At 46.1% G+C, this 14020-nt stretch overlaps 1 protein-coding gene across 3 annotated transcripts in view; it reads left to right on the top strand.

Annotated features, from left to right (window-relative positions):
- The window catches only part of dym (dymeclin), a 669399-nt gene that overhangs the window by 608675 nt on the left and 46704 nt on the right, over nt 1-14020 (top strand). For all 3 annotated transcript variants that reach the window (XM_070867483.1, XM_070867484.1, XM_070867482.1), the window contains one exon: nt 7958-8071. In XM_070867483.1, the coding sequence (XP_070723584.1) occupies nt 7958-8071 (114 nt within the window). The remainder of the gene's footprint in view (nt 1-7957; nt 8072-14020) is intronic.

Below are 14020 nucleotides of genomic sequence, written 5' to 3'. Positions count from 1 at the left end.
CTGGCCGTTTGAGGTCGGCTTGAACGGTGCCATTCTGGCATGGTTGATTCCATTGCCTGCCATGAAGCCCTGGAATTCAGTGCTTGTCGCCATTGTCGCTGACCAAGACATCCGGTAGACCATGGGCGGCGAACATTGCCCGTAGACTTTCTACCGTGGCAGAGGAAGTGCTTGAATTTAAAATGGCACACTCAATCCATTTAGAGTAGGTGTCTACTACAACCAAAAACATTTTTCCCATGAAAGGACCTGCGTAGTCCACATGGATGCGTGACCATGGCTTGACGGGCCAGGACCGGGGGCTAAGGGGGGCTTCCCTGGGTGCGTTGCCCAGCTGAACACACGTGTTACACCTGCAAACACACAGTTCCAGGTCTGCATCTATCCCTGGCCACCAAACATGTGACCTGGCAATTGCCTTCATCATGACAATGCCCGGGTGCTCATTGTGAAGTTCTCTGATAAACACCTCTCTGCCCCTCTGGAGCATGACTACTCGGTTTCCCCACAGTAGGCAATCGGCCTGAATCGAGAGTTCATCCTTGCGCCTATGAAACGGTTTAAATTCCCCGTACGTGGCTACCCAGTCCTCATTCAGGACACATTTCTTAACTAAAGACAGTAACGGGTCTTTATTTGTCCAGACTTTAATCTGACAGGCTGTCACAGGTGAAGTGTGAGGTAATGCATTTGGGGAGGGCTAATAAGGAAAGGGAATATACATTAAATGGTAGGACACTGAGAAGTGTTGAGGAACAAAGTGACCTTGGAGTGCATGTCCACAGATCCCTGAAGATAGATAAGGTAGTTAAGAAGGCTTACGGAATGCTTGCGTTTATTAGCCGAGGCATAGAATATAACAGAAAGGGTGACATGTTTGTATAAAACATTGGTTAGGCCGCATCTGGAGTATTGCGTGCAGTTCTGATTAAAGAGGAAATTAACGCAATGGTAAGGAAGGACCTTAGCTTGGATGATGTGGAATCTGTATGGGTGGAGCTGCAGAATACCAAAGGGCAGAAAACGCTAGTGGGAGTTGTGTACAGACCACCAAACAGTAGTAGTGAGGTTGGGGACAACATCAAACAAGAAATTAGGGATGCGTGCAATAAAGGTACAGCAGTTATCATGGGCGACTTTAATCTACATATAGATTAGGCTAACCAAACTGGTAGCAATACAGTGGAGGAGGATTTCCTGGAGTGTATTAGGGATGGTTTTCTAGAACAATATGTCGAGGAACCAACTAGAGAGCTGGCCATCCTAGACTGGGTGATGTGCAATGAGAAAGGACTAATTAGCAATCTTGTTGTGTGAGGCCCCTTGGGTAAGAGTGACCATAATATGGCAGAATTCTTTGTTAAGATGGAGAGTGACACAGTTAATTCAGAGACTAGGGTCCTGAACTTAAGGAAAGGTAACTTCGATGGTATGAGACGTGAATTGGCGAGAATAGACTGGCAAATGATTCTTAAAGGGTTGACGGTGGATAGGCAATGGCAACATTTAAAGATCACATGGATGAACTTCAACAATTGTACATCCCTGTCTGGAGTAAAAATAAAACGGAGGAGGTGGCTCAACCGTGGCTAACAAGGGAAATTAAGGATATTGTTAGATCCAAAGAAGAGGCATATAAATTGGCCAGAAAAAGCAGCAAACCTGAGGATTGGGAGAAATTTAGAATTCAGCAGAGGAGGACAAAGGGTTTAATTAGGAGGGGGAAAATAGAGTATGAGAGGAAGCTTGCTGGGAACATAAAAACTGACTGCAAAAGCTTCTATAAATATGTGAAGAGAAAAAGATTAGTGAAGACAAACGTAGGTCCCATGCAGTCAGATTCAGGTGAATTTATAATGGGGAACAAAGAAATGGCAGACCAGTTGAACAAATACTTTGGTTCTATCTTCACGAAGGAAGACACAAATAACCTTCCAGAAATACTAGGGGTCCAAGGGTTGAGTGAGAAGGAGGAACTGAAGGAAATCCTTATTAGGTGGGAAATTGTGTTAAGAAAATTGATGGGATTGAAGGCCGATAAATCCCCGGGGCCTGATAGTCTGCATCCCAGAGTACTTAAGGAAGTGGCCCTAGAAATAGTGGATGCATTGGTGATCATTTTCCAACAGTCTATAGACTCTGGATCAATTCCTATGGACTGGAGGGTAGCTAATGAAACACCACTTTTTGAAAAAGGAGGGAGAGAGAAAACAGGTAATGATAGACCGGTTAGCCTGACATCAGTAGTGGGGAAAATGTTGGAATCAATTATTAAATATGAAATAGCAGCGCATTTTGAAAGTAGTGACAGGATCGGTCCAAGTCAGCATGGATTTATGAAAGGGAAATCATGCTTGACAAATCTTCTGGAATGTTTTGAGGATGTAACTAGTAGAGTGGACAAGGGAGAACCAGTGGATGTGGTGTTTTTGGACTTTCAAAAGGCTTTTGACAAGGTCCCACACAAGAGATTGGTGTGCAAAATTGAAGCACATGGTATTGGGGGTAATGTACTGAAGTGGATAGAGAACTGGTTGGCAGATAGGAAGCAGAGAGTTGGGATAAATGGGTCCTTTTCAGAATGGCAGGCTGTGACAAGTGGTGTGCCGCAGGGCTCAGTGCTGGTACCCCAGCTATTTATAATATGCATTAATGATTTAGATGAAAGAATTGAGTGTAATATCTCCCAAGTTTTCAGCTGACACTAAGCTGGGTGGCGGTGTGAGCTGTGAGTTGGACACTAAGAGGCTGCAGGGTGACTTTGACAGGCTAGGTGAGTGGGCAAATGCATGGCAGATGTAGTTATCCACTTTGGTGGCAAAAACACGAAGGCAGAATATTATCTGAATGGTGGCAGATTAGGAAAAGGAGAGGTACAACGAGACCTGAGTGTCATGGTACATTAGTCATTGAAAGTTGGTATGAGGTGGGACTGACATATCAAGAAAGACTGGTCAACTGGGCTTGTATTCACTAGAGTTCAGAAGAATGAGAGGGATCTCATAGAAACGTTTAAAATTCTGACGGGTTTAGACAGGTTAGATGCAGGAAGAATGTTCCCAATGTTGGGGAAGTCCAGAACCAGGGGTCACAGTCTAAGGATAAGGGGTAAGCCATTTAGGACCGAGATGAGGAGAAACTTCTTCACCCAGAGAGTGGTGAACCTGTGGAATTCTCTACCATAGAAAGCTGTTGAGGCTAATTCACTAAATATATTCAAAAGGAGTTAGATGTAGTCCTTACTACTAGGGGGATCAAGGGGTATGGCGAGAAAGCAGGAATGGGGTACTGAAGTTGCATGTTCAGCCATGAACTCATTGAATGGCGGTGCAGGCTCAAAGGGCCGAATGGCCGACTCCTGCACCTATTTTCTATGTTTCTCGGTACAGCAGGCGGTGAAGAAGGCAAATGGTATGTTGGCCTTCATCGTTAGGGGATTTGAGTATAGGAGCAGGGAGGTCTTACTGCAGTTGTACAGGGACTTCGTGATGCCTCACCTGGAATATTGGCCCCAAGTTTCCACACGCTACAAAACGGGCGCTCCTCCGAGCTGGGCGCCCGTTTTTCGTGCCGAAAACTGCGCCTGAAAAAAAACGCGTGATTCTGGAGCGCCCTGCAGCTCCATGGCAGCTTGGCGAGGCGCCCAGGGGGCGGGGCCTACCACTCGCGCCAATTTTGAAAGTGGGAGGGGGCGGGTACCATTTAAATTAGTTTTTTTCGTGCCGGCAACCCTGCGCATGCGCGTTGGAGCCTTCGTGCACGTGCAGTGTGAAGGAAACATTGGCACTCGGCCATTTTTGTAGTTCTTTGTAGCTGTTTAATTTTTTAACATTTTTTAATAAAAGCACATTGCCATCAGCACATCAGCACTGAGGCTTCTTGCAGCAGTGAGAAGGCTGCAGGAAGCCTCAGAAAGTTGAGGCAGTTGTTTCCCGACGGCCTCCCCCCCCCCCCCCCCCCCCGCCGTCGGGAATGGCTGCCTCAACTTCTGAGGCTTCCTGCAGCCTTCTCACTGCCTCCTCCACCCCCCCGCCGTCGGGAAAGGCTGCCTCCTCCCCCCGCTGCGGTCGGTCGGGCCCTCACTCCCTCCCGCCCGCCCGCCGTCGGGAACAGCTGCCTCCTCCCTGCCTCTCCCCCCCCCCGCTGCGGTCGGTCGGGCCCTCATTCCCCCCCCCCCCCCCCACTGCCATCGGGAACGGCTGCCTCAACTTGTGAGGCTTCCTGCAGCATTCTCCCTGGCTGAAGCACTTTCACACAGGTAGGAAGATGGTTTATTTAATCTTTTCTTTGCTTATAAATGTTTATTCAGGTTGGATTTATTTGTATAATATTTGTATAAGTATAACTAAGGATTTATTGTAGAATTTAATGACTTCCCCTCCCCCCCCACCCCTCGTTCCGGACGCCTAATTTGTAACCTGCGCCTGATTTTTTAATGTGTAGACAAGGTTTTTTCAGGCCTACAAAAATCTTCACTTGCTCCATTCTAAGTTAGTTTGGAGTACGTTTTCACTGTGGAAACTTTCAAATCAGGCGTCAGTGGCCGGACACGCCCCCTTTTGAAGAAAATATTCTGTTCCAAAGTGAAACTGTTCTAACTGACTAGAACTGCAGAAAAAAAAATGTGGAGAATTGCGATTTCCAAAATAGTCCGTTCTCCACCAGTTGCTCCTAAAAATCAGGAGCAAATCATGTGGAAACTTGGGGCCATTGTGTTCAGTTTTGGTCTCCTAATCTGAGGAAGGATGTTCTTGCTATTGAGGGAGTGCAGCGAAGGTTCACCAGACTGATTCCTGGATGGCAGGACTGACATATGAGGAGAGACTGGATCAACTGGGCCTGTATTCACTGGAGTTTAGAAGGATGAGAGGGGATCTCATGGAAACTTATAAAATTCTGACGGGATTGGACAGGTTAGATGCAGGAAAAATGTTCCCGATGTTGGGGAAGTCCAGGACCAGGACAGGATAAGGATAAGGGGTAAGCCATTTGGGCCTGAGATGAGGAGAAACTTCTTCACTGAGAGTTGTTAATCTGTGGAATTCCGTACCGCAGAGAGTTGTTGATGCCAGTTCATTAGATATATTCCAGAGGGAGTTAGATATGGCCCTTACAGCTAAAGGGATCAAAGGGTATGGAGAGAAAGCAGGAAAGGGGTACTGAGGTGAATGATCAGCCATTATCTTATTGAATGGTGGTGCAGGCTCGAAGGGCCGAACAGCCTATTCCTACATCTATTTTCTCTGTTTCTGGTCACCACGTTACAGGAAGGACATGATTGCACTGGAGAGGATACAGAGGAGATTTACGAGGATGTTGTCGGGTGTGAAGAATCTTGGTTATTAGGACAGATTGGATAGACTTGGTTTATTTTCCTTGGAACAGAGGAGGTTGAGGGGAGACCGCATTGAGGTGTATAAAATTATGAGGGGCTTAGATATAGTGGATAGAAAGGGCCTATTTCCATTAGGGGGAATACATTTAAAATAATTGGTAATAAGGGGATTTGAGGGGAAATTTCTTCACGCAGAGGGTTGTGCCTGAAACCCTCACCACATTTAAAAAGTACTTGAATGTGCACTTGAAGTGCCATAACCTGCAGGCATACGGACCGAGAGCTGGAAAGTGGGATTAGGCTGGATAGCTTCTTGTTGGCCGGCACGGACATGATGGGTCGAAATGGCCTCCTTCCGTGCTGTAAACTTCTTTGATTCTATGATTCTAAACCAGAATGCACAGTATTATTTACTTTCACATTTTCTGATGAGTTACTATGCTGGTGAAAGACATTTGCTTTCTCTCACCCTCCAGCATTATGGTGGTGCCTCTCTGCTGTCGCTAAAACAATTAAGGCTAATGTGGACCGGCTCCAACTGTCTGTCACCCAGCTATCACAAATACAATCTAACCCAGTGAACTTCCTACAGCCTCTCACTTCAACCTCGCCCAGCTCCAACAGGCTTAACATGTACTGTATGTGCATCTTCACAAAAAACCCATGGAAAACTAATGCTTATTGTTAAAATCTACGAGAGCCTCTCCCACTTGATTTTTGTGGATGTGTTTTGCAGTATTATACAAGTAAAATAGATCTGATTTGTTTGCCCACCAATGATTAATGGTTTTATATAAGGTACAGGAAAGCTATAGACATATATGTGCTCGTATTTTCTGATAATTATGTTCTCTAATGCATACTAGTGATGATACTCCCTGATGATTAACTATCGATAATCACTTGATAAATGTTACTTACAGGACATCCTTTATTCTATTTATAATTCACAAGTTCTTAGACAAAGAATATCTAGGTAATGTGTAATTCTATGTTCCCATTGCATATGAACTTTCTATCTTAGCCGTAGTACTTTTACCAAAAACTCATTTGCATGTGATAGTTCACACAGAAGCAGTTATGATTATTTTGGTAACTAGTTAATGGAATCCACCCTGCTTACATTGTGGGGCAGACACCACAGCACCAAAGCAATTGTATACATCAGTATGTTGTAAGTGGCATGCTTGCCACAAAAGCACTTGAAAATTCTGTCAAATTAGTACTAATACATTTAGTCTGTGAGGTGGAACACTCCCTGCTGGAGTGGAATTAAACTACAGAACCAGTGGGAAGCTGTTCAACCTACGCCGTCTCCAGGCCAGGTCCAAGACCACCTCAACCTCTGTCGTCGAGCTACTGTACGCGGACGACGCCTGCATCTGCGCACATACAGAGGCTAAGCTCCAGGACATAGTCGACGTATTTACTGAGGCGTACAAAAGCATGGGCTTACGCTAAACATCAACAAGACAAAGGTCCTCCACCAACCTGCCCTTATCGCACAGCACTGCCCCAGTCATTAAGATCCACAGCACGGCCCTGGACAACATGGACCACTTCCCATATCTCGGGAGCCTCCTATCAACAAGAGCAGGTATTGACGACGAGATCCAACACTGCCACCAGTGCGCCAGTGCAGCCTTCGCCCTCTGAGGAAAAGAGTGTTTGAAGACCAGGCCCTCAAAACTGTCACCAAGCTCATGGTCTACAGGGCAGTAGTAATACCTGCCCTCCTGTATGGCTCAGAGACATGGATCATGTACAGTAGACATCTCAAGTCGCTGGAGAAATACCACCAATGATGTCTCCACAAGATCCTACAAATCCCCTGGGAGGACAGACGCACCAACATTAGCGTCCTCAACCAGGCCAACATCCCCAGCATTGAAGCACTGACCACACTTGATCAGCTCCGTTGGGCAGGCCACATAGTTCGCATGCCAGACACAAGACTCCCAAAGCAAACACTCTACTCGGAGCTCCTTCACGGCAAATGAGCCAAAGGTGGGCAGAGGAAACGTTACAAGGGCACCTTCAAAGCCTCCCTGATAAAGTGCAACATCCCCACTGACACTTGGGAGGCCCTGGCCAAAGACCGCTTTAAGTGGAGGAAGTGTATCCAGCAGGGCGCTGAGCACCTCGAGTCTCATCGCCGAGAGCATGCAGAAATCAAGCGCAGGCAGTGGAAGGAGCATGCGGCACCATTTCCCTCAACGACTGTCTGTCCCACCTGTGACAAGGACTGTGGTTCTCGTATTGGACTGTTCAGCCACCTAAGGACTCATTTTTAAGAGTGGAAGCAACTCTTCCTCGATTCCGAGGGACTGCCTATGACGATGAATAAAAGGAAGAACACTTTTACGACTGTGCTACACCTAACCTAAGTGACATCGAATGGGCTGTCGGGTTCCCATGCTTTTGACCAATACTGTAGGCAAGGGGGTTCATGTTTGGGCATGCACTTCATAAAAATGGGAAAAAGGACAAGTACATAAAATATTTGCGATGTTGGGAAGAGATGCCATTGTTTATCATACTAATGCACTTGAGTGGAGGTTGGCCTGTTGTTCTGTGTTTAGGAAACAAGCGCCTTAATTACTGAGCACATTTACCTTGTAGGTGATCAGCTTCTTCAGTCTTCGGCTGGAACAGGCTGGAACAGACCTGTCGGTAGAACGAGTTCTGGAGGTCATCAAACAGGGAGCTGTTGCACTGCCCAAAGATAAACTCAAGGTGAGCATTCTGCCTTTTACCGTCTTACTTTTTATGATTTGTTCAAAATCACTAGGATTGATAATCAATTGCTGAATTGGTATATGCATTTCCAAGGGAGGAACTCATCCATATAGAACAAGGATGACTGGTGTTCAACTTCTGCCAATCAGCATAACATAAAACAGATTATTTGGTCATTATCACAGTGCTGTGTGTGGGAGCTTGCTATGCGCAAATTGGCTGCCACATTTCCCACTTTCCAACAGTGACTACACTCCAAAAGTACTTCATTGGCTGGAAAGCACTTTGAGACGTCCGGTGGTCATGAAAGGCGCAATATAAATATATGTCTTTCTCTGATTTATGCTGATTTAGTGGATCTCAACTACGATGTCAGTAGGAGTGCTACCGTTAATTGCAGCGCACCAGGGATAGGGAAGGGAAAATCACCTAATGTTCTCAGTCCTGATCACTATCCAGCAACTCATGTAAAGAAAATACTTCTCAGTGGATATTGGATAAATATAGAAACATAAAAATTAGGTACAGGAGCAGGCCATTCGGCCCTTCGAGCCTGCACCGCCATTCAATAAGATCATGGCTGATCATTCACCTCAGTACCCCTTTCCTGCTTTCTCTCCATACCCCTTGATCCCTTTGGCCGTAAGGGCCATATCTAACTCCCTTTTGAATATATCTAACGAACTGGCCTCAACAACTTTCTGCAGTAGAGAATTCCACAGGTTAACCACTCTCTGAGTGAAGAAGTTTCTCCCCATCTCGGTCCTAAATGGCTTACCCCTTATTCTAGACTGTGACCCCTGGTTCTGGAACTCCCCAGCAACGGGAACATTCTTCCCACCTCTAACCTGTCCAATCCCGTCAGAATTTTATATGTTTCTATGAGATCCCCTCTCATTCTTCTAAACTCCAGTGGATACAAGCCCAGTTGATCCAGTTTCTCCTCATTTGTCAGTCCTACCATCCTGGGAATCAGTCTGGTGAACCTTCGCTGCACTCCCTCAATAGCAAGAACGTCCTTCCTCAGATTAGGGGACAAAATTGAACACAATATTCTAGGTGTGGCCTCACCAAGACTCTGCACAACTGCAGTAAGACTCTCTGCTTCCTGTCTACCAACCAGTTTTCTATCCATGTCAATACATTACCCCCAATACCATGTGCTTTAATTTTGCACTCTAATCTCTTGTGTGGGACCTTGTCAAAAGCCTTTTGAAAGTCCAACTACACCACATCCACTGATTCTCCCTTGTCTACTCTACTAATTACATCCTCAAAAAATTCTAGAAGATTTGTCAAGCATGATTTCCCTTTCATAAATCCATGCTGATTTGGACTGATCCTGTCACTGCTTTCCAAATGCGCTGCTATTTCATCTTTAATAATTGATTCCAACATTTTCCCCACCACCGATGTCAGGCTAACCGGTCTATAATTCCCTGTTTTCTCTTTGGAAAGGCATCAGTATAGGGAGGTTTGGAGGTTTCAATTTGAGCTCTCTTGGGATCTCAGTTTAAATATTCAAGCCAACAGAGCAATTTGAAAGTAAATAGTTAACCAAAGTCAACAATATCACATTTACTCTGATGGTTGCTGGCTATTTGAAGGCACTTTGTTTTTGTTTTGCTTACTGTACCTTTTCAATGCATTCACATTACAAGTGCAAACGAGCCAAAGGTGGGCAGCGGAAACGCTACAAGGACACCCTCAAAGCCTCCCTGATAAAGTGCGACATCCCCACTGACACCTGGGAGTCCCTGGCCCAAGACCGCCCTAAGTGGAGGAAGTGTATCCAAGACGGCGCTGAGCACCTCGAGTCTCAACGCCGAGAGCATGCAGAAATCAAGCGCAGGCAGTGGAAAGAGCGTGCGGCAAACCAGTCCCACCCACCCCTTCCCTCAAAGACTATCTGTCCCACCTGTGACAGAGTCTGTGGCTCTCGTATTGGACTGTTCAGCCACCAAAGAACTCACTTCAGGAGTGGAAGCAAGACTTCCTCGATTTCAAGGGACTGCCTAAGATGGTGATGAGGTCAGCCTTGGCTCAGTGGTAGCACTCTTGCCCCTTTCCAAAGACATGAGCGCATATTCAAGGCTGATAATTCAGCGCAGTCCTAAGGTTGTGCTCTACTGTCAGAGATGCTGGGGCGAACTGCCCCTTTTTATAGCCCTGGTAATGCCTCCGGGGTGGGGGGGGAAGGGGGCGCGTTAATGGGGTGCAATGGCGTTTTTGCCTGGGGGAGGGGGGACATTACTGTCTCCCGGGAAATTGCCTCTGAAGTTTGGGGGGGACGCTGTCCCGGCAGTGCCACGCCCCACGATTAACACCCCAGACCGGCATGAAACCAGCGATGACTTCATCGCTGTGTGCGCCGACTCCTATCCACCACGCGGGGGAAATTGCTCCGCAGGCCGCGAAGCTGGCGGACATCTGCCGCCGGTGCATCCCTTAAAGGGGTGGTCTTTAGTGCCCCAGGCCGCCATCTTTATTTGTTGGTTGACTCTTGCATTGGCCCGACAACGGCGGCCCTCACATCGACCAGCCCGCCATCGTGCAGTTTTGGGTACCGGGCTGCTGACCCGGTCGATTGCGTCCCTGGTGGTCCAGTGGTGGCCACCAAAGGGCCTGCAGAGTGCACAGAGGCCCCCCCCCCCCCCCGTTAAGAGGCCCGCCCCTGTACTGGAAGGGGAGGGGCGTTGTAGCGCATAGCGCTGGCCTGCTGCACACGCGCTGGACCGGGAGCATCCCTCAAAGGAAGCGGGGCGCTGAAGACGGCACTCCCCTTCCTTTGAAGGGCGTATGGCCCAATTCCGTGTTGGGGGCGAGACTTCCGGGCAATTTCTACCCCGTTGTCTTTCAGATGAGATGTTAAACAGAGTCCCCATCTGCACTCTCAGGTAAATGTAAAATATACTGCACTATTTTAAGAGGAGCAAGGAATTCTTCTAGTGTCCTGGCCAACATTTAACCCTCAACCAGCATCACTAAAACAGATTATCTGGTTATTTATCTCTTTGCTGTTTGTGGTACCTTGCTGTGCACAAACTGATTGCTGTGTTTCCCTACATTACAACGGCGACTACATTGCAAACATATTTCATTGGCTGTAAAGTTCTTTGGGACATTCTGGGGTTGTGAAATGCTGTATAAATGCAAGTTATTTTAACCAAGAAACAAGCTAGTATCTTCATGTGAAACATTCTACTCACACTGCATAGGTTTGTGTGAAGCTAACTAGTCGTGAAGTGCAAATGTTGAAATATCTCTCTAAAATAAATTGTAAAGTTAATTTGAGTGATTTTTTTTTCTCTCTCTCTCGCTAATATCTCCCTTTCCCTGGCTTCATGAAGGCATGTTGGGCTACAGTTCCACACATCTGATCCTGTCCTCACTTAACACTCAAACATCTTGATTTATGTGGCTGAACTTCTCACTGAATAAACACATGTTGCCCATGCTGATTTTCTTTTCAATAATATTGTTAAGAACACTGGATTTCTGCTACACCTCCGCCCCCCGGCCCTCCACCACCACCACAACCAAGGCTCATTGACAAATCTACCACATGGGGATGTATGAAATGTTATAAACCAGGAAGCTTTCAGATTCAATCAGTGATGAATTCATTGGGAAGACCGGCACAATAATGAGTCTCCGTGCCCTTAGGCTGCGGCTGGGGAAAATTGAATAAGGTTTTTGATTCTGACTGCTATCCATCTCTGCTAGAAGCGCTTGTATGTGTATGACAAAGGGAAAGATTTCTTCTATGCACTAGGTGTAATGTGTTTATAAAGAATAGCTTTACAATTTTGTTACACTTAGCTTACCGAAAAATGTTCACCCCAGGGAAGTACTAGAATCGGATTTATTTGTGAATTTGTCCACTCTCTTCTATTAATGAATAGCCCACTTGAGGTGCTCAGTACCCAGATCATAAGTCCGATATGGAAAGTACTGGTTGGTCCAAATGGAAAGATTCTCATTCTTCAGGACGGATATTCTTCACCTTGATGAAAAAAGGCTGCAGAAAAAAAATTTTTGATGAAAAGGATGAAAATTTGAGTTCTTTATAAATGTTAACAGCTCAGTTCAAGTACTATATTTCCATAATTGCCTTGTCTTCAGACTGATTTAGTTGCCATTGACTGTATTTGTTCAACTTCAACAGTCCTAAGTTTGTTGTCTTATGTGTTTAATATTAAAAAGGTTATTTTACAAAATCTACACACACACAGACACAGCAGGTGCTGAAAGGAAGAGTTGACAAGGAGCTGAGCTTTATTTTCTCTGCTTGTGTGAGGAGATGATGATACCAATATGCATTAAGACTTGAAACTGAATGGATCAACAACTTGAGATATTCTGTTGTCTCCACAGGGGACATGCCCAGCCTCATTTAGATCAAATTGGACATGGCGAGATGGTGAAAGTTCCTTTCGCTGCTTTGAACTTCCACAGATTTGTGCATTATCTGTGCTGGTGACTCTTGACTGGAGTCTGCTGGTTGTTGGATATCAGGCTTAGAGATAAGTATTGGGATAAGTGAGAACACTTGAAAGCCTTCACTGCAGCTATTTTTACACACTTAAAAATAACAACTTGCATTTATATAGCGTGTTCAATGTGGTAAAACACCCCAAGGTGACTCACAGGAATCTTGTCAAGCAAAGTTTGACACTGAACCATATAAGGAGATATTATTTCAGATATGGACCATCTTTAAGAAGGAAAGAGAGGTAGAGAGGTTTAGGGAGGGATGCCAGAGATTAGGGCATCAGCAGCTGCAGGCACCGCCGTCAATGGTGGAGCGATTAAAATCAGGGATGCACGAGAGGCCAGAATTGGAGGAGTGCAGATATCTTGGAGTGACGAGGCCATGGAGAGATTTGAAAACCAAGATTAGAATTTTATAATCGAAGCGTTGCTTAACCGGGAGCCCAATATAGGTCAGCGAACACAGATGTGATGGGTGAATGGGTCTTGGTGCGAGTTAGGCTATGGGCAGCAGAGTTTTGGGTGAGCTTAATTTTACAGAGAGTGACCAGAATTGCAAAGGCATAGTCAAGTCTATAGAGGTAATAAAGAAATTGATGAGGGTTTCAGCAGCAAGTGAGCTGAGGCAGGGGCGAAGTCGGGCGATGTTACGGAGGTGGAAGTAGGCGGTCTTAGTGATATGGTCATCTCGGGGTCAAATACAACACCAAGGTTATGAACAGTCTGGTTCAGCCTCAGACAGTTGCCAGGGAGAGGGATGGAGTCCGTGGCTAGGGAACAGAGTTTGTGGCGGGGATTGAAGAGAATGGCTTCGGTCTTCCCAATATTCAGTTGGAGGACATTTCTGCTCATCCAATACTGGGTGTCGGACAAGCAGTCTGAGAATTTAAAGACAGTGGAGGGGTCAAGAGGTGGTGGTGAGGTAGAGCTGGTTCCGTCAGCGTATATATGGAACCTGACATTGTGATTTTAGATAATGTTGCTGAAGGAAGCATGTAGATGAGAAATAGGAGGGGACCAAGGATAGATCCTTGGGGGACACCAGAAGTAACGGTTTAGGAGCGGGAAGAGAAGCCATTGCAGGTGATTCTCTGGCTACAATTAGATAGATAAGAATGGAACCAGGGAAGCACAGCCCCACCCAGCTAGACAACAGTGGAGAGACGTTGTAGGAGGGTAGTGTGGTCAAGTGTGTCAAAGGCTGAACACAGGGCGAGAAGAATGAGGAAGGATAGTTTAACGATGATCACAGTCACATAGGATGTAATTTGTGATTTTGATCAGAGCCATTTCGATACTGTGGCAGGGGAAGAGCCTGATTGGAGAGATTCAAACATGGAGTTCCGGGAAAGATGTTCACAGATTTTGGAGGTGACAGCACATTCAGGGATTTTGGAGAGAAACATAGGAACATAAGAAATAGAAACAGGAGTAGGCCATACGGACCCTCGA

The sequence above is a fragment of the Pristiophorus japonicus genome, chromosome 2 (genome assembly GCF_044704955.1).
Source record: "Pristiophorus japonicus isolate sPriJap1 chromosome 2, sPriJap1.hap1, whole genome shotgun sequence".
In the NCBI taxonomy this organism is placed as follows: domain Eukaryota; kingdom Metazoa; phylum Chordata; class Chondrichthyes; family Pristiophoridae; genus Pristiophorus; species Pristiophorus japonicus.
The sequence above is the reverse complement of the archived record's forward strand: the minus strand, read 5'-3'. Positions and strand labels throughout refer to the sequence as shown.